Source organism: Pseudophryne corroboree, chromosome 4, assembly GCF_028390025.1.
Source record: "Pseudophryne corroboree isolate aPseCor3 chromosome 4, aPseCor3.hap2, whole genome shotgun sequence".
Lineage (NCBI taxonomy): Eukaryota > Metazoa > Chordata > Amphibia > Anura > Myobatrachidae > Pseudophryne > Pseudophryne corroboree.
The window spans coordinates 177,300,315-177,327,331 of NC_086447.1; the positions used below are offsets into that span (position 1 = coordinate 177,300,315).

General features: G+C 45.4%; 1 protein-coding gene across 2 annotated transcripts in view; it reads left to right on the forward strand.

Annotated features, from left to right (window-relative positions):
- GK5 (glycerol kinase 5) overlaps positions 1–27,017 on the forward strand; it is a 71,052-nt gene that overhangs the window by 34,305 nt on the left and 9,730 nt on the right. For both annotated transcript variants that reach the window (XM_063915575.1, XM_063915576.1), the window contains 3 exons: positions 15,565–15,638; positions 15,747–15,807; positions 15,982–16,108. In XM_063915575.1, the coding sequence (XP_063771645.1) occupies positions 15,565–15,638; positions 15,747–15,807; positions 15,982–16,108 (262 nt within the window). The remainder of the gene's footprint in view (positions 1–15,564; positions 15,639–15,746; positions 15,808–15,981; positions 16,109–27,017) is intronic.

Here is a 27,017-nt window from a genome sequence, read left to right on the forward strand (position 1 = left end):
TTCATATGTATTCATATTAATTCACACACCAGTATTGTCAATAAAATCAATCCTGAACAAATGCCATTTAGTGGCCAATCTTTATATAGTCATGACCTAATAACCCACATATATAAATACAGGTTGAGTATCCCATATCCAAATATTCCGAAATACGGAATATTCCGAAATACGGACTTTTTTTTGAGTGAGAGTGAGATAGTGAAACCTTTGTTTTTTGGTGGCTCAATGTACACAAACTTTGTTTAATACACAAAGTTATTAATAATGCTGTATTAAATGACCTTCAGGCTGTGTGTATAAGGTGTATATGAAACATAAATTAATTGTGTGAATGTACACACACTTTGTTTAATGCACAAAGTTATAAAAAATATTGGCTAAAATGACCTTCAGGCTGTGTGTATAAGGTGTATATGTAACATAAATGCATTCTGTGCTTAGATTTAGGTCCCATCACCATGATATCTCATTATGGTATGCAATTATTCCAAAATACGGAAAAATCCCATATCCAAAATACCTCTGGTCCCAAGCATTTTGGATAAGGGATACTCAACCTGTATATCAGTCTCCACTACAGAGTTTCCAAAATCTCCCCTAAATAATCACTATATCAGACCAATTCACATTATTAATTCTCCGAATATATTCTGCAATGCAAATTTCTATTAATTAAATCACAATATAAATATTGTTAATTCTTAATTGTTCAAAATAGTATCACACCTCCTATGATCCCAAATATATATTTTATCCATATAACGTCAACCAAACTAAATATATTAAAGATTTACCTAAAACCCCAATTGGAGTCAACCATTTACTTATAATACCTCATATATCTCTCAAATGAGAAAAATAATCACTGTCAAGAAAGAATCTATATATACAAACCATTAAATTCCATTCGTCCTTTGCAGAACAAGGTTACCCTCAAGAATTACTTGAGAAGTCTTTTTGTGAAGTTGAATGTATGGATAGGGAAACATTATTGAAACCTAAGAGATTAACAAAAAGAAAAAAGGTAATGGGTGAATATACTGTTGAGGAGAACGATAAAAGAAGTATGTCTTTCATCACACAATATAATGGGTGTGCCCGTCAAATTGAACGTGTTATTAAGAAGAATATGCCCCTTTTCTCTATCGTCCTAGTGGATGCTGGGGTTCCTGAAAGGACCATGGGGAATAGCGGCTCCGCAGGAGACAGGGCACAAAAAGTAAAGCTTTAGGATCAGGTGGTGTGCACTGGCTCCTCCCCCTATGACCCTCCTCCAAGCCTCAGTTAGATTTTTGTGCCCGGCCGAGAAGGGTGCAATCTAGGTGGCTCTCCTAAAGAGCTGCTTAGAAAAGTTTAGCTTAGGTTTTTTATTTTACAGTGAGTCCTGCTGGCAACAGGATCACTGCAACGAGGGACTTAGGGGAGAAGAAGTGAACTCACCTGCGTGCAGGATGGATTGGCTTCTTTGGCTACTGGACATTAGCTCCAGAGGGACGATCACAGGTACAGCCTGGATGGTCACCGGAGCCTCGCCGCCGGCCCCCTTGCAGATGCTGAAACAAGAAGAAGGTCCAGAATCGGCGGCATGAAGACTCCTCAGTCTTCTTAAGGTAGCGCACAGCACTGCAGCTGTGCGCCATTTCCTCTCAGCACACTTCACACGGCAGTCACTGAGGGTGCAGGGCGCTGGAAGGGGGGCGCCCTGGGAGGCAATGAAAACCTATTTTTGGCTAAAAATACCTCACATATAGCCTCCGGGGGCTATATGGAGATATTTAACCCCTGCCAGAATCCGTTAAGAGCGGGAGACGAGGCCGCCGAAAAAGGGGCGGGGCCTATCTCCTCAGCACACAGCGCCATTTTCCCTCACAGAAAGGCTGGAGGGAAGGCTCCCAGGCTCTCCCCTGCACTGCACTACAGAAACAGGGTTAAAACAGAGAGGGGGGGCACTAATTTGGCGTTAGAAATATATAAAAAAGATGCTATAAGGGAAAACACTTATATAAGGTTGTCCCTATATAATTATAGCGTTTTTGGTGTGTGCTGGCAAACTCTCCCTCTGTCTCTCCAAAGGGCTAGTAGGTCCTGTCCTCTATCAGAGCATTCCCTGTGTGTGTGCTGTGTGTCGGTACGTGTGTGTCGACATGTATGAGGACGATGTTGGTGAGGAGGCGGAGCAATTGCCTGTAATGGTGATGTCACTCTCTAGGGAGTCGACACCGGAATGGATGGCTTATTTAGGGAATTACGTGATAATGTCAACACGCGGCAAGGTCGGTTGACGACATGAGACGGCCGACAAACAATTAGTACCGGTCCAGACGTCTCAAAAACACCGTCAGGGGTTTTAAAACGCCCGTTTACTTTAGTCGGTCGACACAGACACAGACAGGGACACTGAATCCAGTGTCGACGGTGAATAAACAAACGTATTCCTTATTAGGGCCACACGTTAAGGGCAATGAAGGAGGTGTTACATATTTCTGATACTACAAGTACCACAAAAGAGGGTATTATGTGGGATGTGAAAAAACTACCGTAGTTTTTCCTGAATCAGATAAATTAAATGAAGTGTGTGATGATGCGTGGGTTCCCCCCGATAGAAAATATGGGCGGTATACCCTTTCCCGCCAGAAGTTAGGGCGCGTTGGGAAACACCCCTTAGGGTGGATAAGGCGCTCACACGCTTATCAGAACAAGTGGCGGTACCGTCTATAGATAGGGCCGTCCTCAAGGAGCCAGCTGACAGGAGGCTGGAAAATATCATAAAAAGTATATACACACATACTGGTGTTATACTGCGACCAGCGATCGCCTCAGCCTGGATGTGCAGAGCTGGGGTGGCTTGGTCGGATTCCCTGACTAAAAATATTGATACCCTTGACAGGGACAGTATTTTATTGACTATAGAACATTTAAAGGATGCATTTCTATATATGCGAGATGCACAGAGGGATATTTGCACTCTGGCATCAAGAGTAAGTGCGATGTCCATATCTGCCAGAAGATGTTTATGGACACGACAGTGGTCAGGTGATGCAGATTCCAAACGGCACAAAGGTGTATTGCCGTATAAAGGAAGAGGAGTTATTTGGGGTCGGTCCATCGGACCTGGTGGCCACGGCAACTGCTGGAAAATCCACCGTTTTTTACCCTAAGTCACATCTCTGCAGAAAAAGACACCGTCTTTTCAGCTTCAGTCCTTTCGTCCCTATAAGAGTCATATCTGCCCAGGGATAGAGGAAAGGGAAGAAGACTGCAGCAGGCAGCCCATTCCCAGGAACAGAAGCGTTCCACCGCTTCTGACAAGCTCTCAGCATGACGCTGAGACCGTACAGGACCCCTGGATCCTACAAGTAGTATCCCAGGGGTACAGATTGGAATGTCGAGACGTTTCCCCTGCGCAGGCTCCTGAAGTCTGCTTTACCAAGGTCTCCGACAAGGAGGCAGTATGGGAAACAATTCACGAGCTGTATTCCCAGCAGGTGATAATTAAATTACCCCTCCTACAACAAGAAAAGGGGTATTATTCCACACTATATTGTGGTACTGAAGCCAGAAGGCTAGGTGAGACCTATTCTAAATCTAAAAAAATTTGAACATTTACAAAGGTTCAAATCAAGATGGAGTCACTCAGAGCAGTGATAACGAACCGGGAAGAAGGGGACTATATGGTGTCCCGAGACATCAGGGATGCTTACCTCCATGTCCCAAATTTGCCCTTATCACTAAGGGTACCTCAGGTTCGTGGTACAGAACTGTCACTATCAGTTTCAGACGCTGCCGTTTGGATTGTCCACGGCACCCCGGGTCTTTACCAAGGTAATGGCCGAAATGATGGTTCTTCTTCGAAGAAAAGGCGTCTTAATTATCCCTTACTTGGACGATCTCCTGATAAGGGCAAAGTCCAGGGAACAGTTGGAGGTCGGAGTAGCACTATCTCGGATACTGTTACAACAGCAGGGGTGGATTCTAAATATTCCAAAATCGCAGCTGATCCCGACAACAAGTCTCCTGTGCTTAGGGATGATTCTGGACACAGTCCAGAAAAAGGTGTTTCTCCCGGAAGAGAAAGCCAGGGAGTTATCCGAGCTAGTCAGGAACCTCCTAAAATCAGTGCATCATTGCACAAGGGCCATGGTAAAAAAATGGTGACTTCCTTCGAAGCAATTCCAGTCGGCAGATTTCATGCAAGAACTTTTCAGTGGGATCTGCTGGACAAATGGTCCGGATCGCATCTTCAGATGCATCAGCGGATAACCCTATATCCAAGGACAAGGGTGTCTCTCCTGTGGTGGTTACAGAGTGCTCATCTTCTAGAGGGCCGCAGATTCGGCATTCAGTTTTGGATGTTGGTGACCACGGAGGCCAGCCCGAGAGGCTGGGGAGCAGTCACACAAGGAAAAAATTTCCAGGGAGTGTGATCAAGTCTGGAGACTTTTCTCCACATAAATATAGCTAAGGGTAAATTTATAATGCTCTAAGCTTAGCAAGACCTCTGCTTCAAGGTCAGCCGGTATTGATCCAGTGGGATAAAACATCACGGCAGTCGCCCACGTAAATAGACAGGGCGGCACAAGAAGCAGGAGGGCAGTGGCAAAAACTGCAAGGACTTTTCGCTGGGCGGAAAATCATGTGATAGCACTGTCAGCAGTGTTTCATTCCGGGAATGGAAACTGGGAAGCAGACTTCCTCAGTAGGCACGACCTCCACCCGGCAGAGTGGGAACTTCATGGGGAAGTTTTCCACATGATTGTAAACCGTTGGGAATTACCAAAGGTGGACATGATGGCGTCCCGTCTGAACAAAAAACGGGACAGGTATTGCGCCAGGTTAAGAGACCCTCAGGCAATAGCTGTGGACGTTCTGGTAACACCGTGGGTGTACCAGTCGGTGTATGTGTTCCATCCTCTGCTTTTCATACCTAAGGTACTGAGAATTATAAGACGTAGAGGAGTAAGAACTATACTCATGGCTCCGGATTGGCCAAGAAGGACTTGGTACCCGGAACTTCAAGAGATGCTCACAGAGGACTTATGGCCTCTGCCGCTAAGAAGGGACTTGTTTCAGCAAGTACCATGTCTGTTCCAAGACTTACCGCAGCTGCGTTTGACGGCATGGCGGTGGAACGCCGGATCCTAAGGGAAAAGGCATTCAGGAAGAGGTCATTCCTACCCTGGTCAAAGCCAGAAAGGAGGTGACCGCACAACATTATCACCACATGTGGCGAAAATATGTTGCGTGGTGTGAGGCCAGGAAGGCCCCACGAAGAAATTTCAACTCGGTCGATTCCTGCATTTCCTGCAAACAGGAGTGTCTATGGGCCTCAAATTGGGGTCCATTAAGGTTCAAATTTCGGCCCTGTCGATTTTTCTTCCAGAAAGAATTGGCTTCAGTTCCTGAAGTCCAGAAGTTTGTCAAGGGAGTATTGCATATACAACCCCCTTTTGTGCCTCCAGTGGCACTGTGAAATCTCAACGTAGTTCTGGGATTCCTCAAAACACATTGGTTTAAAACCAGTCAAATCTGTGGATTTGAAGCATCTCACATGAAAAGTGAACATGCTCTTGGACCTGGCCTGGACCAGGCGAGTGTCAAATTGGTGGTTTTTTTCTCAAAAAAGCCCATATCTGTTTGTCCATTCGGACAGGGCAGAGCTGCGGACTCGTCCCCAGTTCTCTCCCTAAGGTGGTGTCAGTGTTTCACCTGAACCAGCTTATTGTGGTGTCTTGCGCCTACTAGGGACTTGGAGGACTCCAAGTTGCTAGATGTGGTCAGGGCCCTGAAAATATAGGTTCCAGGACGGCTGGAGTCAGGGAAACTGACTTGCTGTTATCCTGTATGCACCCAACAAACTGGGTGCTCTTGCTTCTAAGCAGACTTTTGCTAGTTGGATGTGTAATACAATTCAGCTTGCACATTCTGTGGCAGGCCTGCCACAGCCAAAATATGTAAATGCCCATTCCACAAGGAAGGTGGGCTCATCTTGGGCGGCTGCCCGAGGGGTCTCGGCTTTACAACTTTGCCGAGCGGCTATTTAGTCAGGGGCAAACACGTTTGTAAAATCCTACAAATTTGATAACCTGGCTAAGGAGGACCTGGAGTTCTCTCATTCGGTGCTGCAGAGTCATCCGCACTCTCCCGCCCGTTTGGGAGCTTTGGTATAATCCCCATGGTCCTTTCAGGAACCCCAGCATCCACTAGGACGATAGAGAAAATAAGAATTTACTTACCGATAATTCTATTTCTCGGAGTCCGTAGTGGATGCTGGGCGCCCATCCCAAGTGCGGATTATCTGCAATACTTGTACATAGTTACAAAAATCGGGTTATTATTGTTGTGAGCCATCTTTCAGAGGCTCCGCTGTTATCATACTGTTAACTGGGTTCAGATCACAGGTTGTACAGTGTGATTGGTGTGGCTGGTATGAGTCTTACCCGGGATTCATAAATCCTTCCTTATTGTGTACGCTCGTCCGGGCACAGTATCCTAACTGAGGCTTGGAGGAGGGTCATAGGGGGAGGAGCCAGTGCACACCACCTGATCCTAAAGCTTTACTTTTTGTGCCCTGTCTCCTGCGGAGCCGCTATTCCCCATGGTCCTTTCAGGAACCCCAGCATCCACTACGGACTCCGAGAAATAGAATTATCGGTAAGTAAATTCTTATTTTAATGTTGGATGAAGTCCTTAAACCTCAATTGGATCCAAAGGGAGTAACAATTTTCAGGAAGGCAGATAACCTGCGTTCCATTTTGGTCCCGAGTCATTTTGAAAGATCGAAACCACTGAAATCAGAAAAAATGTGGTTACCAGAAAAACCAAAAGGGTTCCACAAATGTGGTAGGTCTAGTTGTTGGTCTTGTAAAAATACACCTAGAAAAAGCACTACGTTTACATCTTCTAACACTGGAGAAGAATTCTTGATAAGGGAATTTTTAAATTGTAATTCCACATACATTATTTATGTGATCACCTGTGTATGTGGGAAACAATACATTGGAAGGACTACACGAACTATGCATATTAGGTACATGGAACATAGACGAAATGTATCAAAAGGCGCACGGCACCCACTGTCCAGCCATATAGCACAATGCCAGAATTCAAAATTTGAAAGTAGTACAATGATAGCTATTGAACAAATAAAGAACACAGTACGTGGAGGAGATCGGTATAACCTTCTATGTAGAAGGGAAGCGTTCTGGATATATAAAATGGACACGTTGGTGCCGGGCGGCCTTAATGATACGGTGGAATTGAATGGAATTTAATGGTTTGTATATATAGATTCTTTCTTGACCGTGATTATTTTTCTCATTTGAGAGATATATGAGGTATTATAAGTAAATGGTTGACTCCAATTGGGGTTTTAGGTAAATCTTTAATATATTTAGTTTGGTTGACGTTATATGGATAAAATATATATTTGGGATCATAGGAGGTGTGATACTATTTTGAACAATTAAGAATTAACAATATTTATATTGTGATTTAATTAATAGAAATTTGCATTGCAGAATATATTCGGAGAATTAAGAATGTGAATTGGTCTGATATAGTGATTATTTAGGGGAGATTTTGGAAACTCTGTAGTGGAGACTGATATATTTATATATGTGGGTTATTAGGTCATGACTATATAAAGATTGGCCACTAGATGGCATTTGTTCAGGATTGATTTTATTGACAATACTGGTGTGTGAATTAATATGAATACATATGAACATATATGCATACATGTATGTGTGTGTGTATGTATGTGTTCGTTTATATAGAAAAATAAGGTGGATAATAATGTATGGATATTATATTGAGGGCAGATTTTTAAATGATGACGATTAATATTTCCATAATATGATCATTATTGTTATTATTTAAATCATCCAAATTTTATATTTAAGATGTGCTGTTTGATTAATAGGATTAAAGGGTGTTCTTGACCTTGTTTATATGGCTCTGGACATTGTATGCATAAAATAGCCACTGTTGGAATGCGCAGGAGGCTTGAAATAACAAAAAGGTATTTGGTCAATGAACACACTGGCCGCACATGCTCAGTGCGTACAGCCGAGAGTGAGGCTTGAACCGCGAGCGCAATGCGCATGAGCGAACCGGCGAGTCCGGTATTTAAAGATTCAATGAAACAGGCAGACACATCTGACACTGATGAAGCCGCTGAAAACGGACCCTGAGGCGGAGAAACGCGTTTGAGAGGGAGAAAGACAAGTACTGTGAGTCTAGAGTCTAGAGACAGTCTCTCACCCCCTGCAAAATCGGGTGTGTGGCTCACTACGTTCATTTACCGGCCGGTGAACTGTTATCACTCATACCTCAGTGCACAGGGTTATGAGTGCTGTGAAGCTTTGGTGACCCCAATAATTTTATGCTGCTAGCTTGTGCAGCCGGAAAGGATAACATCTATTTGAGTGCTTTGGCAAAATGTGCTCTAATCCTGAAGTAATGCACAACAGGGGCTAACCTAATCTACTAACTCTGCTTCTATTCCTGGCTATTGGCAGTCTTTTCTTGCAAGTCTCACAGGACTGCTTCTTCTAATGCTGCTAAGTGAACTTTGTGTGGCTATATAACAATACTAACCTTGCCATATATGGATGATTGAAAGGCTGCCTGGATAAAGGAAATACATGCTTGTTCATTGGGACATAATAAGTCATTGTGCTAAATACCGGGACTGCCAATACAGCATTCATTTAAAGTTCAGAGTATATATATATTTTTTTCATTAATTCGCTAGGGCAATTCTATGTATATATTATCATTAATATTAATGTTGAATGGTAAATTAAATATCGTAAAAACAATTCTTTCATAGATGTGCAATTAACTAAGAATTGTATTTTATGATGAAATTTTATTAATTTAATGTGATACTGGCCGGTATCTTTTCTTGTTCACATTTAAAATATTTTTTGTCATCTTTGTGTATGTACACCGTATAAATATAATTTTAATCTCTAAACCAGGGTCAGTAGCGCTGTCTCATTTCTTGTTTGTATATTCTTTACTAGAGGGTTTTTGGATCATCCCTTAGAGTTCAGCTGCTCTCACTCTGGTCAGTGATTAGCGCCAGGTGCATTCACATTTTCTCCATCACTACTCTACTCTCGCTGACGGAGGAATCCCAATCAGACACCTCCTCTGATGAGGACGTATCTTTTCAGACTGCGGAGGAGGATACACTTCCACCGCAGGAAGACCATATGACACAGGCAAGGGTGGATAATCTGTTCAAGGTCATCTGTCTGCAGTTGCAGGCTAAGGATTCTGGTACGCCAATGGCTGCTGAGGCTTCCTTCAAAAGGAAGTAAAACATTTAAGGAACTCTGGGTACACGCAATTAAAGTTTTTGGTGTCCCGCTGTATAGCTTCCTTCTATCTGATTCCGGAAGAGGAACAGAAAAAATGTGAGACACCACCTTCCGTGGACGTCTGTATAGCCAGACTGGTCAAATCAACCACCCTGCCTATTCCTGATGTCACGTCTTTACAGGATCCAACTGACAAAAAGTTGGAACAAGTCCTCAAGACAGTATTCACGAATGCCGGTGCAGCTACACATCCTGCATTTGCTTCGGCCTGCGTTTCCTTGGCCATCGCAAGGTGGACAGATGCCCTAACAGAAGTTCTCAAGTGTGGAACTCAACGCTCTGAATTACTATCCTTTGTAGATAACATCAGAGAAGTAGCACTTACCTGGGTGAAGCAGCATTAGATGCTGGCACCTTTGCTTCCAAGATTTCAGCCGCCTCAGTGGTGGCTAAGCGTGCATTGTGGCTTCACTTGTGGAGAGCAGATAATGAGTCCTAGAAAGTTTGAGAATGATCTCCCCTTTACTGGGGATATTTTCTTTGGTCCAGAATTGGACAGAGATTGTTGCCACTATTGCAGCTTCCAAAATGGCCTTCCTGCCTTCTGCACCAAAGGCAAAGCAAACTTCCTTTTGCTCCTTTCGTCCACAAGGCAAGGTGAGAGGGCAGGCCTCCTCCTGTATACAGAGATCCTCATCCAAACCAGCCAAGCCAAAGGGTCGTTAGTCCTGGGTTGGTATCCATCAAACTCCCAAACAATCTGAAAAACCTACAGTGTGATGCTCAGGGTCTCCACCAAGTCCACCATGGTGGGTGGTCAGCTTCTGCAATTCGACGACATCTGGCTAGCCTCCACGTCCGACTCCTGGGTGTCAGGCATAGTATCCAAAGGATACACCCTCACCTTTCTGGAGCAGCTGCCTCTACAGTTTTTTTACTACCAGTCTGCCAGTGGATGTCAGCAAGGCCACCACCCTTCCATCCTCCATAAGATCACTCCTGACGGCAGGGGTCATTATCTCCGTCCCCTCTCCTCAAAGGGGTACGGGTTTCTATTCCAATCTGTTCTTGGTAGAAAAAACAGACAAGTCTTTCTGACCCATCCTCCCTCTAAAGAAGTTAAATAATTTTCTACAAATTCAGGTTCAGGATGGAGTCTCTCTGGTCTATCATGCAAGCATCGGAACCAGAAGATTTCATGTCCTCTTTGGATGTAAATTCATTTTTTTCCTCAAAATTCTAGACACAATACCCCATAATGACAATGTGAAAAAAAGTTTTTTTTACATTTTTGCTAATTTATTAAAAATAAACGAAGAAATCACATGTACATAAGTATTCACAGCCTTTGCTCAATACTTTGTTGCTGCACCTTTGGCAGCAATTACAGCCTCAAGTCTTTTTGAATATGATGCCACAAGCTTGGCACACCTATCTTTGGGCAGTTTCGCCCATTCCTCTTTGCAGCACCTCTCAAGCTCCATCAGGTTGGATGGGAAGTGTTGGTGCACAGCTATTTTCAGATCTCTCTAGAGATGTTCAATCGGTTTCCAGTCTGGGCTCTGACTGGGCCACTCAAGGACATTCACAGAGTTGTCCTGAAGCCACTCCTTTGATATCTTGGCTGTGTGCTTAGGGTCATTGTCCTGCTGAAAGATGAACAGTCGCCCCAGTCTGAGGACAAGAGCACTCTGGAGCAGGTTTTCATCCAGGATGTCTCTGTACATTGCTGCATTCATCTTTCCCTCTATCCTGACTAGTCTTCCAGTTCCTGCCACTGAAAAACATCCCCACAGCATGATGCTGCCACCACCATGCTTCACTGTAGGTATGGTATTTGCCTGGTGATGAGCGGTGCCTGGTTTCCTTCAAACATGATGCCTGGCATTCATGCCAAAGAGTTCAATCTTTGTCTTATCAGGCCAGAGAATTTTGTTTATCATGGTCTGAGAGTCCTTCAGGTGCATTTTGGCAAACTCCAGGCAGGTTGCCATGTGCTTTTTACTAAGGAGTGGCTTCCGTATGGCCACTCTACCATACAGGCCTGATTGGTGGATTGCTGCAGAGATGGTTGTCCTTCTGGAAGGTTCTCCTCTCTCCACAGAGGAATGCTGTAGCTTTGACAGAGTGACCGTCGGGTTCTCGGTCACCTCCCTGACTAGGGCCCTTCTCCCCCAATCGCTCAGTTTAGATGGCCGGCCAGCTCTAGGAAGAATCCTGGTGGTTCCGAACTTCTTCCATTTATGGATGATGGAAGCCACTGCTCACTGGGACCTTCAAAGCAGCAGATATTTTTCTGTACTCTTCCCCAGATTTGTGCCTCGAGACAATCCTGTCTCGGAGTTCTACAGACAATTCCTCGGACTTCATGCTTGGTTGTGCTCAGACATGCACTATAGACAGGTGTGTGCCTTTCCAAATCATGTCCAATCAACTGAATTTACCACAGGTGGACTCCAATTAAGCTGTAGGAACATCTTAAGGATGATCAGTGGAAACAGGATGCACCTGAGCTCAATTTTGAGCTTCATGGCAAAGGCTGTAAATACTTATGTACATGTGATTTCTTAGTTTTTTATTTTTAATAAATTTGCAGTAATCTCAGAAAAAACTTTTCACATTGTCGTTATGGGGTATTGTGTGTAGATTTTTTGAGGGATCATTGTTATGGTCTAAAAGGGCATCATCGAAGCATACAGCCAATACTACACTAACTCAACCTCCCGGGCTCCCTTATAAGTAGTAGCTAATTGAATAATAAACAAATAATATAAATAATAGACAGGAAGGAAATGGCGTATAAGGGCAATGCACATAAACCAGTGAATTGTTAGGGTCTCCTGCCCTGTGCTGCCACGTCGTCATGGCAACCGGGAGACAAGTGCTAGTGGAGTAACCTGAGCGCAGCTGATACTCCGGTTCGGGTCTTTTGCTATGCAGTGGTTATAGGCTCTGTGCACGGCAGGGGATCCGGTGCTGGTTTTTGTGCTCACAGTCTGTGAGGTCTGAGTGGGGCGTGGACAGCACCTGCTTTATAAGGCCTCTTTTCAGGGTAAGCAGATGCTGCTGAATCTTTGTTGGTTAGTCAGTTCATGAACGTTAGCCAGTACTGTGTAGCTTTGTATTTGTTTGTTGCTTACTGCAAATAGGCCTGGGAATTTGGTATTACACTCTGCCAATCCAGACCTAGCAGTAAGACTGGAGTCAGTCGTTTAGCTTGCTGGGGTTCTGTTACTACTCTGTGAACTTAGCAAGTTTGCGGCTGTATTCTAAGACTTGCCTGTCTAATCCTGTCTCACTGTGCTAGGTGTCAGGGGTCAGTTTAGTGGCAGTAAGCTAAAACCTGTGCACTGCAAGTGAGAATTTGGATTGTGGAGATTCTCCTTGTGTCTATCATTCCATCTCTGACCAAGGAGTTTACTGCCACACCCGTTGGTAACCCTTTAGGGTTTTGCTGTTGCCCTTAGCAACAGCATTTCGGGTACTCTACGTATTAAAACACAACATCTTGCTTTTTCCATCTTAGCAGTTCTAATACAAGGGAGATACCCAGTTCCTTAGCCTCTGGGCTTCTCTGTTCACTTTGTGTGTATTTTGTTACCCTATCACCTTCTGTGTACGTTATGTCATATCCCCCAGTTTGTCTGTGAGTCCATCTGTTTTGCATAACAGTTCAAACACCAGTACATTCCTGCAGACACTGGAGTGCATAACAGTTCTGACACCAGTACTTTCCTGCTGGCACTGGTGTGCATAACATGAATGTAACGGTGTCTGATTGATTATTTTGTCTATTTGTTCTGTTATTGCCTCATTATATGTTTTTTTAAAAATGATCTATTCTCTTTTCGACTACTGGTAGGGGAATCCTGACCCCCCTCCCCCTCCCCCCTTTTTTCATCTGTGTCTTGTGGAATGAATGTGTGGTTGAATGTTCTTTCAAATCTGTTTATTATATCGGTTATGTGTATTGCCATTCTTTTATTTCTGGGGAGTTGTTTAAAGTATGTGTTTCTGAGATGACAGTATATGATCCTCTCCACCTTATCACTTAATGATTTGTGCAATTCTAATGCTACATGGTTTTTTGATACCGATTGTCTGTTTGTATTCATTATTGAAAAATTTCCAATAAAAACATTTAAAAAAATAAACCAGTGAATGTGAACTCATAATAATAGTGCATGGATATCACATTCAAACACTGTTCCAAAGTGTATACAGACATAAGGAATAAAGAAAAAGATCTACCAATATAAAATGGCATCATTATGTGTAGTACATTATTGGTAAAATACCATAGCTATCGCACCTAATTGGATACCCTCCTAAAGCATGGAAACGTAGAAACTCAATGTAAAAAAATAATAAAAAGGCTAATTAGTCTTCCACTTGTCTTTAAAACATCTCTAAACCTTAAAACTGGAGCCATAATGTCACGGCTATACTAGCTGGAACCGGTGATTCTGAACTGGGTTCTGGTTGGGAAGCGGACTCTCCGGGATGGAAGTTAGCTGGTTGGATAAAGGGCCTAATTCAGACCTGATCGTAGATGTGCTAAATTTAGCACATCTACAATCAGTCTTCAGACATACGGGGGGGACGCCCAGCACAGGGCTAGTCCGCCCCGCATGTCAGGCCCGACCCCCTTACCCTGCACAAGTACAAAGGCATCGCACAGCGGCGATGCTTTTGTGCTGGATGAGAAGCTCCTAGCCAGCGCAGCTCCTATGCATTTGCAGGGAGCTACTTGTCGCTGCCCGGGTCGCATTGTCACGCAGCCGCCGCGGCCTCCCCCACACCCCCCCAACGGACCAGGCACGCCTGCGTTGCCCGGACCGCGCCCCCTAAACGGCGGACAAACGCTGCCAGCCCACCCCCTCCAGCGCAACGACCACCTCTGCCTGTCAATCAGGCAGAAACGATCGCAGGGCTAAGACAGCCGTCTGCTGCCTGGCATGCCCCGGCGCACTGCGGCACTGGCGCATGCGCAGTTCAGACCTGATCGGCTGCTGTGCGAAAACGCACAGCAGCGATCAGGTCTGAATTAGCCCCAAAGTTCCTTAAAGTCTTGGAGGTACTAACTGGAACTGGTGATTCTGAACTGGGTTCTGGTTGGGAGGTAATCTCTCCGGCATGGAAGCGGACTGGCTGGATAAAGTTCCTTCGCATGTGCAATACTCAGGGAAGAAGTACTTGAAGAAGAAGGTCGGGAGGATGATTCTGAAGATCCATACCGGACCGCTCCAGGGTAGATGTAGAAGCCGATATACCGTGATCCGTGGCAGGATTTGATACTCTCTTGCTAAAGCGATGGCAGAGGCGTCTATAGGAATTATGGCGGGTCGGTGACGACAGTCTGATTTGTGTGGGACAATCACAGGTTCAGGAGTGCGGACACGCAAGTAGACACTTGTGAAATGGAGCTGCAGGTGTACAACAGGAACCAGGTTCTAAGAGCACACTCAGAAAACTCAGTACACTAACATGCAGCCTAGCTGCAATAGACGTTACACTGGCGTCAGAATGCTCCAGACTGCCGCCAGAAATACCCTGCTCCTCCCTGGGATTGGCCGCAGTGGAATTGCCTGGAGCAGGGCCCTGATTGATTCTACTGGTCATGTGACCAAAAACAAGATTGCGGCACCCAGAGCCTGGTGCCGCCGCACAGTGCGCCTACCCCGCTGCCCTCTGGTCTCCTCCTGTGCACTCGACCTCCCACCACCTGCTAGCCGCCCGTTCCCGCAGCCCGCCTCTGTCTGCAGCAGCGCCATTGTGGACGTGTAAGTCCCTGCTCCCAGCAGCCACTCTTCTGCTGCCCGTGACACACAAAGGTTAAATATAATGTTACAATGTTGCCCTAAGGTGCCACTGCTGGCCTATAGAGTGTTCTTTCACCTCACCTTTACAGATAGCCTCACATCCTGTCACCTCTATAGGATCATTTCCTGATGGGCTATGATTAGCCATCTGCTTCTGCAGTCACGTATTCTACTCTTTATACGGTGATGTGTCAAATAATGGCTCTACTTCATCAGTACTGTGCAAGCATAAACCAAATATCCTCCTCTCATGGAATCTAGCAGTTTCCCCCAGGATGACTGACAACAGGATTTCCTCCCTAATACCAAATCTCTATTCCTTCCAGAGGTTAGACAACAGTTATAAATTGATGAGATGCCACTGTGATTTCTTACTCTAACATGGTCCTACGACCTCTCTCCTATTGCAGATGAGTTGGAGTTCCTTCCTCTGCTCTTTGCTGTCCATCCCTCTGTCTATATTTCCTCCTGTGGAGGACACCAGGTAAGGTCAGACATAATTCATTATCACTATTTACTTCTAGAATGTGGTCATTTAATCTGCCAATCCTGTTTTATATTAAGTGGTGATCCCCTTTTTTATACTCAACAGCCACAACTTTGGAGTATCAGATACCAGCATATTTGGAGTTCCAATACCTATTCGGGCATTGGTGAGTAAGGCTGTAATTATTTCTCTCTTAAATCATAAGAGCTAGCGTATGCGTGGAAGAAAATGATCTGTGTATTAAGCTTTACTAGACGTGTCATTGTACTTTTGTGTATAGTAACCATCTTCCTCGGTCAGACCTAATCACTGCATTAGCCTTATTGTACTGTTTTAACAGGTTGCTGATCAGCAAGCAGCTATGTTTGGTCAGTGCTGCTTTGATGTGGGGGATGTTAAACTGACAATGGGAACTGGAACATTTATGACGATCAATACAGGGAATAATCTGCACACATCTATAGCAGGTAGGAAGGCTACCCCAAAGCTTGAGTGTCCATAAGCACTAATTGCGGTATTGCTTGTTGCGCCAAAAACCCTGTAAAGCAAACTGATGTAAATTGAGAAGAATGATTATAGAACTATATTTTTCCTTCAATATTCCATGACTGCCAATACAATATCTTCCCTTTTAAATTAGGTCGAGATGACTGGTAGATTAAAAAAGAGAGCCATTCTTCCCTATGGTGACTCGGCAGAAGTGCAGCAATTTTGCAACTCTAATGATTGATTATTAATTATTTGACAGTTTCTGATGAAGCGGGACAGCACGTCCACTAAACACGTCATGGCGCTTCTTTGGGTTCGCTACTTTAATTCCATCACTTAGATGTGCCTCTGAGGAGGAGTCTGATATGGAAGAGGCCTCTGTTCCCTCTTCTAAAGTGGAAATTGCAATCATCCTTGCTGAACAGCAAAATTTCAAACAGGCTGTTCATGATGAAGTGCATAAGGCAGATTCGGGACTTCAAACGGTGATTGATGACCTGGGTACACGCGTGGATGCCTTTGGAAAAGAAGCAAGATGAAATTGTCAGTTTCCAATAGATGCTGAAAAAGACGTCACTCAGATCCGCCGTGATATACTCCTCCTTTCTGACAAAACAAGAGGACCTTGACAATCAAAGGAGAAGAAATAACCTCCAGATATCCCTGCATCTGTGGAATCTGCAACATGGAAGATTACCTCTTCTGCCTTTTTCACACTTTAGCCCCCTTTGTACCAGATGATATGTTGATAAAAAACAGGGCTTATCGTGCTCTCCTGCCCCGGTCACAGGATATTGCCCAACTGAGGGACGTCCTCTTGCTGCTCCATTATTTCCGGGTGAAGGACCAAATCTATGCACAGGCTCGCAAGACTCTGCAGATTACATTCGAAGGAGTGACCCTCCTTATTTTCCAGGATCTATTACCCATCACTCTAGCAAAACAGAGGGAGATAAGAGATGTCATCAAAATCCTCAGTGATCACGAGATGAAATATAGATGGGGTTTCCCCTTCACTCGGCAAGTCTGGTTGGATGGTAAGGTCCTGTCTGCTGAGACATCAGAAGAAGCTCTGCAGATTCTTCAGACCCTGAACCTCCCGTATCCCAAGGTCTATCTCTTATTACATTGACATATGTACATATATGACCATACAGTCAGACTCAAAATATACAAAGAATAATTTGATTGCACTCAAATATATAAAAATTATCTGAAATCTATAAGAAAAAAACGTAAATTCATAAAGTTTCAATGACCTTGTGAATACCAAATTCCATTTGTTAAAGCAGTTGACAAGAAGAGCACCATATATATATATAAGGAGTTAAAGCTTTTGTAAACTCAAAGTATAAGAAGCTTAGAATTGTCTTGTAATTAAGAGTTGTGTAACCTTGGTGAGGAATGGTTTCACAATAAATCGTAGCCCACAGGCTCCAGGTGCACCACCCACCAAGTCTAAGCATACTGGCGAAACTACTGTATCAATCACACATATCATGTGCAAGTAAAGCCTTTTTGAGGAGTGTAACAACACATGGGTGGTGAGTGGCTTGTAGTTAATCAGAGGTCATGAAACACTGTGGCTGCATCAAATAAAGCAGGCTGCAATTTGTTTTGTACTCACAACTTTGGAGTGTGATCAGGTTTATGTTGCTGTCCACTACTAGCCTTATAGCGGCGGCACTCCACTGGTGAGTGATAAGACCAACGGGCTGCTGCAGTTATCCTGGAGCTTGTAGCCGCTCAGACACCGTGGTGGCTGGCGAAACTGACTACAGCTTTGGTAGGACAGGTACCCAGAAAGAGAGGATCCCTCACTCCGGTGTGCCGTGTATTTGCAGCAGAAGCCGGCGGCTGGTAGCAGCACTTTCAGTTGATACTCTGTGCAGTTCAGATGACGGCTCACTCCTAAAACCTGTATCAGCGTTTCTCAGCCTAAAAGCATCAACCCTTTCCTCAGAGGGAGAAGCTGCCTGAAGTCGTCCAACGGCATCTCTTAGCGGGACCCTATTTAGCAGCCTTCCTGCACTTTCCCCAGTCCAGGTGGGAAAACATAACTCTGTAACGGAACGCTAATTCTATTGCTGAAGGGCGCTCTGTGCTAGGAGGTGGAATGCTCTGAGCGTGGCTAATACTACTGGATTTTCTGTTTATATAGTTGCTGTGTTTACATGGGTATAGTCCTTTACTGTGTATAATAAAGTTATTGTTGTACCTTCAGTATTGTATGTTTCCTATTTGATACAAAGGATTCCTAAAAGAATGTGGGTACCATGCGAAAACTAGAACTACTGACTTTCTCAAGGCAGTGATGGGCATTAGCCAAGAATAACGCACACATTAACCCCTTACTCTGACTCTACTCCATTCATCTCCTGGCATACTAGGAAAGAATAAGAAAATATAGAAGTGCTGCCCTTTAGGCCAGGTTGTCTGAGGATTCCAGGAGCTTGGGAACCATGGTCTCTATACCACTTTGTTCAGATTTGTGTAGTGTCTTGTCTTTCACCCAACCACATTTAATGGCATGGAAATGTAGCAGTTTGAAGTTTTCTTTCATTGACGCAACCATTTCACACGTTAGATTTTGCACAGGATGTACTCCGTAAAGGTCTTTCTTTTCCCACACTCTGTGCACAGATATCTGCACTGTTGCTGGTTACCAAATTGGCCTCCTAAAAGTCATTTGTTTCTCTAACGTCCTAGTGGATGCTGGGAACTCCGTAAGGACCATGGGGAATAGCGGGCTCCGAAGGAGGCTGGGCACTCTAGAAAGATCTTAGACTACCTGGTGTGCACTGGCTCCTCCCACTATGACCCTCCTCCAAGCCTCTGTTAGATTTCGTGCCCGGCCGAGGTTGGATGCACACTAGGGGCTTTCCTGAGCTCTTAGAAAGTTATAGTCTTAGAATTTGTTATTTTCAGTGAGACCTGCTGGCAACAGGCTCACTGCAGCGAGGGACTAAGGGGAGAAGAAGCGAACTCGCCTGCTTGCAGCCGGATTGGGCTTCTTAGGCTACTGGACACCATTAGCTCCAGAGGGATCGACCGCAGGCCCAGCCTTGATGTTCGGTCCCGGAGCCGCGCCGCCGTCCCCCTTACAGAGCCAGAAGCAAGAAGATGGTCCGGAAAATCGGCGGCATGAAGACTCTGTCTTCACCAAGGTAGCGCACAGCACTGCAGCTGTGCGCCATTGCTCCTCTCACACACTTCACACTCCGGTCACTGAGGGTGCAGGGCGCTGGGGGGGGGCGCCCTGAGGCAGCAATAAAAACACCTTGGCTGGCTAAAATACCTCAATATATGGCCCCAGGGGCTATATATGAGGTAAATACCCCTGCCAGAATTCCATAAAAAACGGGAGAATAGGCCGCGAAAAAGGGGCGGAGCCTATCTCCTCAGCACACTGGCGCCATTTTTCCCTCACAGCTCGGCTGGAAGGAAGCTCCCTGGCTCTTCCCTGCAATTCTACAGTACAGTAAGAGGGAAAAGAGAGGGGGGGCATTAAAATTGGCACTGTATACAGTATATTATATAAAAAGCAGCTATTAGGGACATAACTCAGTTAGTCCCTGTATATATATAGCGCTCTGGTGTGTGCTGGCATACTCTTACTCTGTCCCCCCAAAGGGCTTTTGTGGGTCCTGTCCTCGTTTAGAGCATTCCCTGTGTGTCTGCGGTGTGTCGGTACGGCTGTGTCGACATGTTGAATGAGGAGGCTTATATGGTGACAGAACAGAGGCCGATATATGTGATGTCGCCCCCTGTGGGGCCGACACCAGAGTGGATGGATAGGTGAAAGGTATTAACCGACAGTGTCAACTCCTTACATAAAAGGGTGGATGACGTAACAGCTGTGGGACAGCCGGCTTCGCAGCCCGCGCCTGCCCAGGCGTCTCAAAGGCCATCAGGGGCTCAAAAACGCCCGCTCTCTCAGATGGCAGACACAGATGTCGACACGGAGTCTGACTCCAGTGTCGACAAGGTGGAGACATATACACAATCCACTAGGAACATCCGTGACGTGATCCCGGCAATAAAAAATGTGTTATACATTTCTGACTTTAACCCAAGCACCTCTAAAAATGGGTTTTAGGTTTGGGGAGAAAAAACAGGCAGTGTTTTGTTCCCCCATCAGATGAATAAATGAAGTGTGTGAAAGCGTGGGTTCCCCCGTTAAGAAACTGGTAATTTATAAAAAGTTACTGATGGCGTACCCTTTCCCGCCAGGTGGATAAGTTACGCTGGGAGATATCCCCTAGGGTGGATAAGGCGCTCACACGTTTGTCAAAAAAGGTGGCACTGCCGTCTTAGGATACGGCCACTTTAATAGGTACCTGTTGATAAAAAACAGGAGGCTATCCTGAAGTCTGTATTTACACACTCGGGTACTAGACTGAGACCTGCAGATAGTGCTGCTGCAGCGTGGTCGGTGACCCTGTCAAACAGGGATACTAGTTGGCAAACATAAAAACATATTAAAGACGTCGTCTTATATATGGGGGATGCACAGAGGGATATTTTGCCGGCTGGCATCCAAAATAAATGTAATGTCCATTCTGTCAGGAGGGTATTAGAGACTTGTCACTGGACAGGTGATGCTGACTTAAAAAGCGCATAGAGAGCCTTATAAGGGTGAGGAATTATTTGGGGATGGTCTCTGGGACCTCGTATCCACAGCAACTGCTGGGAAGAAATAATTTTACCTCAGGTTTCCTCACAGACAAAGGTACAGTCCTTTCGGCTTCAGAAACAAATGGCGCTTCCTTTCTGTACAGAGACAAGGGTAGAGGGAAAAAAGCTGCACCAGTCAGCCTGTTCCCAGAATCAAGATTCTTCCCCCGCCTCCTGTGAGGCCACACCATGACGCGGGTGCTCCACAGGTGTAGCCAGGTACGGTGGGGGGCCGTCTCAAAAATTTCAGCAATTAGTGGGCTCGCTCACAGGTGGATCCCTGTTTCTTGTAAGTAGTATTTCAGGGGTACAAGCTGGAATTCGAGATGTCTCCCCCCAGCCGTTTCCTAAAATATGCCTTGCTGACAACTCCCTCAGGCAGGGAGGCTGTGCTAGAGGCAATTAATAAGCGGTATTCCCAGCAGGTAATACTCAAGGTGCCCCTACTTCAACAAGGACGGGGTTACTATTCCACACGGGTTGGGGTACCGAAACCGCATGGTTCGGTGTGACCCATTTTATATTTAAAATCCTTGAACACAAAAATTCAAGTTCAAGATGGAATCGCTCAGGGCGGTTATTCCAAGCCTGGACGAGGGGGATTACATGGTATCCTGGGACATCAAGGATGCTTACCTGCATGTCCCCATTTACCATCCTCGCCAGGAGTACCTCAGATTTGTGGTACAGGATTACCATTACCAAGTCCAGACACTGCCGTTTGGACTGTACATGGCACCGAGGGTGTTTTATCAAGGTAATGGCCGAAATGTTGATACTCCTTCAAAAAAAGGGAGTTGTAATTATCCCGTACTTGGACAATCTCGTTATAAGGGCGAGGTCCAAGGAGCAGTTGGTAGTCGGGGTAGCACTATTTTGGAAAGTGCTACAACAGCATGGGTGGATTCTAAACAGTCCAAAGTCACAGCTGGTTCCTATGACACGTCTACTGTTCCTGGGGATGGTTCTGGACATAAACCAGAAATAGTGTTTCTCCCGGAGGAGAAAGCCAAGGAGTTGTCATCTCTAGTCAGAGACCTCCTGAAGCCAAAATAGGTAGCGGTGCATCATTGCACGCGAGTCCTGGGAAAAATGGTAGCTTCCTACGAAGCAATCCCATTAGGCAGGTTCCATACAAGAACTTTTCAGAGGGACCTGTTGGACAAGTGGTCCGGATCGCATCTTCCGATGCATAGGCTGATAACCCTGTCTCCAAGGACCAGGGTATCTCTACTGTGGTGGCTGCAGAGTGCCCATCTTCAAGAGGGCCGCAGGTTCGGCATACAGGACTAGGTCCTAGTGACCATGGATTCCAGCCTTTGAGGCTGGGAGGCAGTCACACAGGGAAGAAATTTCCAGGGACTTTGGTCAAGTCAGGTTATTTCCCTACACATAAATATTCTGGACCTGAGGGCCATTTACAATGCCCTGAGGCCGGCAAGGCCTCTGCTTCAAAACCAGCCGGTACTGATCCAATCAGACAACATCACGGCAGTCGCCCATGTAAACCAACAGGGTGGCACAAGAAGCAGGATGGCGATGGCAGAAGCCACAAGGATTCTCCGATAGGCGGAAAATCATGTGTTAGCACTGTCAGCAGTGTTCATTCCCGGAGTGGACAACTGGGAAGCAGATCTTCTCAACAGACACGACCTCCACCCGGGAGAATGGGGACTTCCTCCAGAAGTCTTCCAATAGGATTGTACACCATTGGGAAAGGCCACAGGTGGACATGATGGCGTCCCGCCTCAACAAAAAGCTATAAAAGATATTGCACCGGGTCAAGGGACCCTCAGGCGATAGCTATGGACGCTCTGGTAACACCGTGGGTGTACCAGTCGGTTTAGGTGTTCTCCCCTCTGCCTCTCATACCAAAGGTACTGAGAATAATAAGAAGGCGAGGAGTAAGAACGATACTCGTGGATGGCCAAGAAGAGCTTGGTACCCAGAACTTCAAGAATTTATATCAGAGGACCCATGGCCTCTGCCACTCAGACAGGACCTGCGGCAGCAGGGGCCCTGTCTGTTCCAAGACTTACCGCGGCTGCGTTTGTCGGCATGGCGGTTGAACGCCGGATCCTGAAGGAAAAGGGCATTCCGGAGGAAGTCATTCCTACGCTTACTAAAGCCAGGAAAGAGGTTACAGCAACTCATTATCACCGCATATGGCGAAAATATGTTGCATGGTGTGAGGCCGAAAGGGCCCCAACAGAGGAATTTCAACTAAGTCGATTTCTGCATTTCCTGCAAGCAGGAGTGACTATGGGCCTTAAATTGGGTTCCATTAAGGTACAGATCTCGGCTGTCGATTTTCTTTCAAAAAGAACTAGCTTCAGTACCTGAAGTTCAGACATTTATAAAAGGAGTGCTGCAGAGTCAGCCCCCGTTTGTGCCTCCTGTGGCACCTTGGGATCTCAACGTGGTGTTGAGTTTCTTAAAATCACATTGGTTTGAACCACTAAAAACCGTGGATCTGAAATATCTCACGTGGAAGGTGGTTATGTTATTGGCCTTGGCTTCTGCCAGGCGAGTATCAAAGTTGGCGGCTTTGTCTTGTAAAAGCCCTTATTTGATTTTCCATATGGATAGGGCAGAATTGAGGACTCGTCCCCAGTTTCTCCCAAAGGTGGTGTCAGCGTTTCACCTGAACCAGCCTATTGTGGTGCCTAGGCTACTAGGGACTTGGAGGACTCCAAGTTGCTAGACGTTGTCAGGGCACTGAAAATATATGTTTCCAGAACGGCTAGAGTCAGAAAATCTGACTCGCTGTTTATCCTATATGCACCTAACAAGCTGGGTGCTCCTGCTTCTAAGCAGACTATTGCTCGTTGGATTTGTAGTACAATTCAGCTTGCACATACTGTGGCAGGCCTGCCACAGCCAAAATCTGTCAATGCCCATTCCACAAGGAAGGTGGGCTCATCTTGGGCGGCTGCCCGAGGGGTCTCGGCTTTACAACTTTGCCGAGCAGCTACTTGGTCAGGGGCAAACACGTTTGCAAAATTCTACAAATTTGATACCCTGGCTGAGGAGGACCTGGAGTTCTCTCATTCAGTGCTGCAGAGTCATCCGCACTCTCCCGCCCGTTTGGGAGCTTTGGTATAATCCCCATGGTCCTTACGGAGTTCCCAGCATCCACTAGGACGTTAGAGAAAATAAGAATTTACTCACCGGTAATTCTATTTCTCGTAGTCCGTAGTGGATGCTGGGCGCCCATCCCAAGTGCGGTTTATCTGCAATACTTGTACATAGTTATTGTTAACTAAATCGGGTTATTGTTGAGCCATCTGTTGAGAGGCTCTATTGTTTCATACTGTTAACTGTGTTTCATATCACGAGTTGTACGGTGTGATTGGTGTGGCTGGTATGAGTCTTACCCGGGATTCAAAATCCTTCCTTATTGTGTACGCTCGTCCGGGCACAGTACCTAACTGAGGCTTGGAGGAGGGTCATAGTGGGAGGAGCCAGTGCACACCAGGTAGTCTAAGATCTTTCTAGAGTGCCCAGCCTCCTTCGGAGCCCGCTATTCCCCATGGTCCTTACGGAGTTCCCAGCATCCACTACGGACTACGAGAAATAGAATTACCGGTGAGTAAATTCTTATTTTTTTCCTATCACAGAAAATGATTTACCCCACTAAATGTTCCTTTGTGGATTTGTGGGCTCTCAGTCCAATGCTTAATGCTCTGGTGGATGCCCTGCTTGTGCTAATACCAGAAGTGGATAAACACCAGGGTAGTACTCCTGATACCAACTTCTACTGCTAGGAGAGTTGGGGAATCACCGTTTTATAAATACCTACAAGGATAAAGTGGTCTGAATAGCCAATCTGCATTTCGTATCACCCAGGAGGCTGTTACAAACTCTTTCCCCCCCACAAGTGGTGCATGGAAAAGGAATTCACTGTATTCACTGGATATGGTAACGGCAATCGTTGTATGCCTATCTCAATCAGAAGAGATTATGAATACAGAGCAACTTTTTGTGATCAGTCGGAACTTTGGAACAGTCATGCCCCTTCCAAGCAAACCAATGCCAGCCAGATGGATTAGAGAACTAATCTACAGGTGTACAATAAAGGTGCCTATTAGACTGTAGCAGTGGAAACTTTGGCAATGAGGTCTCTGGCCTCAGGGACAGAACTTTGTGTGGCTGGATTCACACCTCCTCTAGTCAATATCATTTGGATACATTATCCTCTGTGGACTCTTGAAGCTGGTCATACACCCAGGGGTATGTTTACAAAAGGTTGATTTTCATTAAATTTTCATCTATTTTAAATCATTGGAAATCAATCTAAATTGATGTGGTGCTTCCAGGACAAAAAAAAAAATACTAATATTAAAAAGTTAATATAAAAATAATCTTGTTAGTGACAACAGATGAGAGATTTTTATCGATATTGAAATCTTTTAGTCTATAAACTCCTAGAGATACCTTATTCAGGTTTGTTAGCAAAGTTAAAAAGCAAGCAACTGGGCAAACCATGTTGTTGTGCTGTTGGTGGGGCAGATGTAACATGCGCAAAGAGAGTTAGATTTGGGTTGTGTGTGTTCAAACTGAAATCTAAATTGCATTTAATAATTAAACAACCAGTATTTACCCTGCACAGAAACTATATAACCCACCCAAATCTAAGTCTCCCTGCACATGTTACATCTGCCCCACCTGCAGTGCACATGGTTTCTCCCAGTTGCTTGCTTTTTTGGTTTGCTAACAAACTTAAATAACCCCCTATGTTTCCAACCTTCCAACTAGTTGGGTGGTTGGAACAAAAAGCTGGTAATGGATGGGAGCAAATGACTGTTGACAATTTGCTCCCAAACTATGGAATGAAATTGGTTAATTCATATGTATTTAACCAATATTGTCTGAATGACTGTTTTCTGATGTTTTTCAGCAGCCAATAGCCCACAGTAACCAAATACATTCGAGCTATCATTTGTCTAGTCCAGAGGTTCCCAGACGTGGCCCTCAAGGCCCCCTAACGGTCCATTTTTTAAGTATATCCATGGGTCAGCACAGATGGTTAAATCAAAGGGATTGAGGTACTAATTAAGTCATTTGTGAACAAGCATGGATATACACTGCTCAAAAAAATAAAGGGAACACTAAAATAACACATCCTAGATCTGAATGAATGAAATATTCTTATTAAATACTTTGTTCTTTACATAGTTGAATGTGCTGACAACAAAATCACACAAAAATTATCAATGGAAATCAAATTTATTAACCCATGGAGGTCTGGATTTGGAGTCACACTCAAAATGAAAGTGGAAAAACACACTACATGCTGATCCAACTTTGATGTAATGTCCTTAAAACAAGTCAAAATAAGGCTCAGTAGTGTGTGTGGCCTCCACGTGCCTGTATGACCTCCCTACAACCCACACAAGTGGCTCAGGTAGTGCAGCTCATCCAGGATGGCACATCAATGCGAGCTGTGGCAAGAAGGTTTGCTGTGTCTGTCAGCGTAGTGTCCAGAGCATGGAGGCGCTACCAGGAGACAGGCCAATACATCAGGAGACATGGAGGAGGCCGTAGGAGGGCAACAACCCAGCAGCAGGACCGCTACCTCCGCCTTTGTGCAAGGAGGAACAGGAGGAGCACTGCCAGAGCCCTGCAAATGACCTCCAGCAAGCCACAAATGTGCATGTGTCTACTCAAACGATCAGAAACAGACTCCATGAGGGTGGTATGAGGGCCCGACGCCCACAGGTGGGGGTTGTGCTTACAGCCCAACACCGTGCAGGACGTTTGGCATTTGCAGAGAACACCAAGATTGGCAAATTCGCCACTGGCGCCCTGTGCTCTTCACAGATGAAAGCAGGTTCTCACTGAGCACATGTGACAGAGAACGCCAAGGAGAACGTTCTGCTGCCTGCAACATCCTCCAGCATGACCGGCTTGGCAGTGGGTCAGTAATGGTGTGGGGTGGCATTTCTTTGGGGGCCGCACAGCCCTCCATGTGCTCGCCAGAGGTAGCCTGACTGCCATTAGGTACTGAGATGAGATCCTCAGACCCCTTGTGAGACCATATGCTGGTGTGGTTGTCCCTGGGTTCCTCCTAATGCAAGACAATGCTAGACCTCATGTGGCTGGAGTGTGTCAGCAGTTCCTGCAAGACGAAGGCATTGATGCTATGGACTGGCCCGCCCGTTCCCCAGACCTGAATCCAATTGAGCACATCTGGGACATCATGTCTCG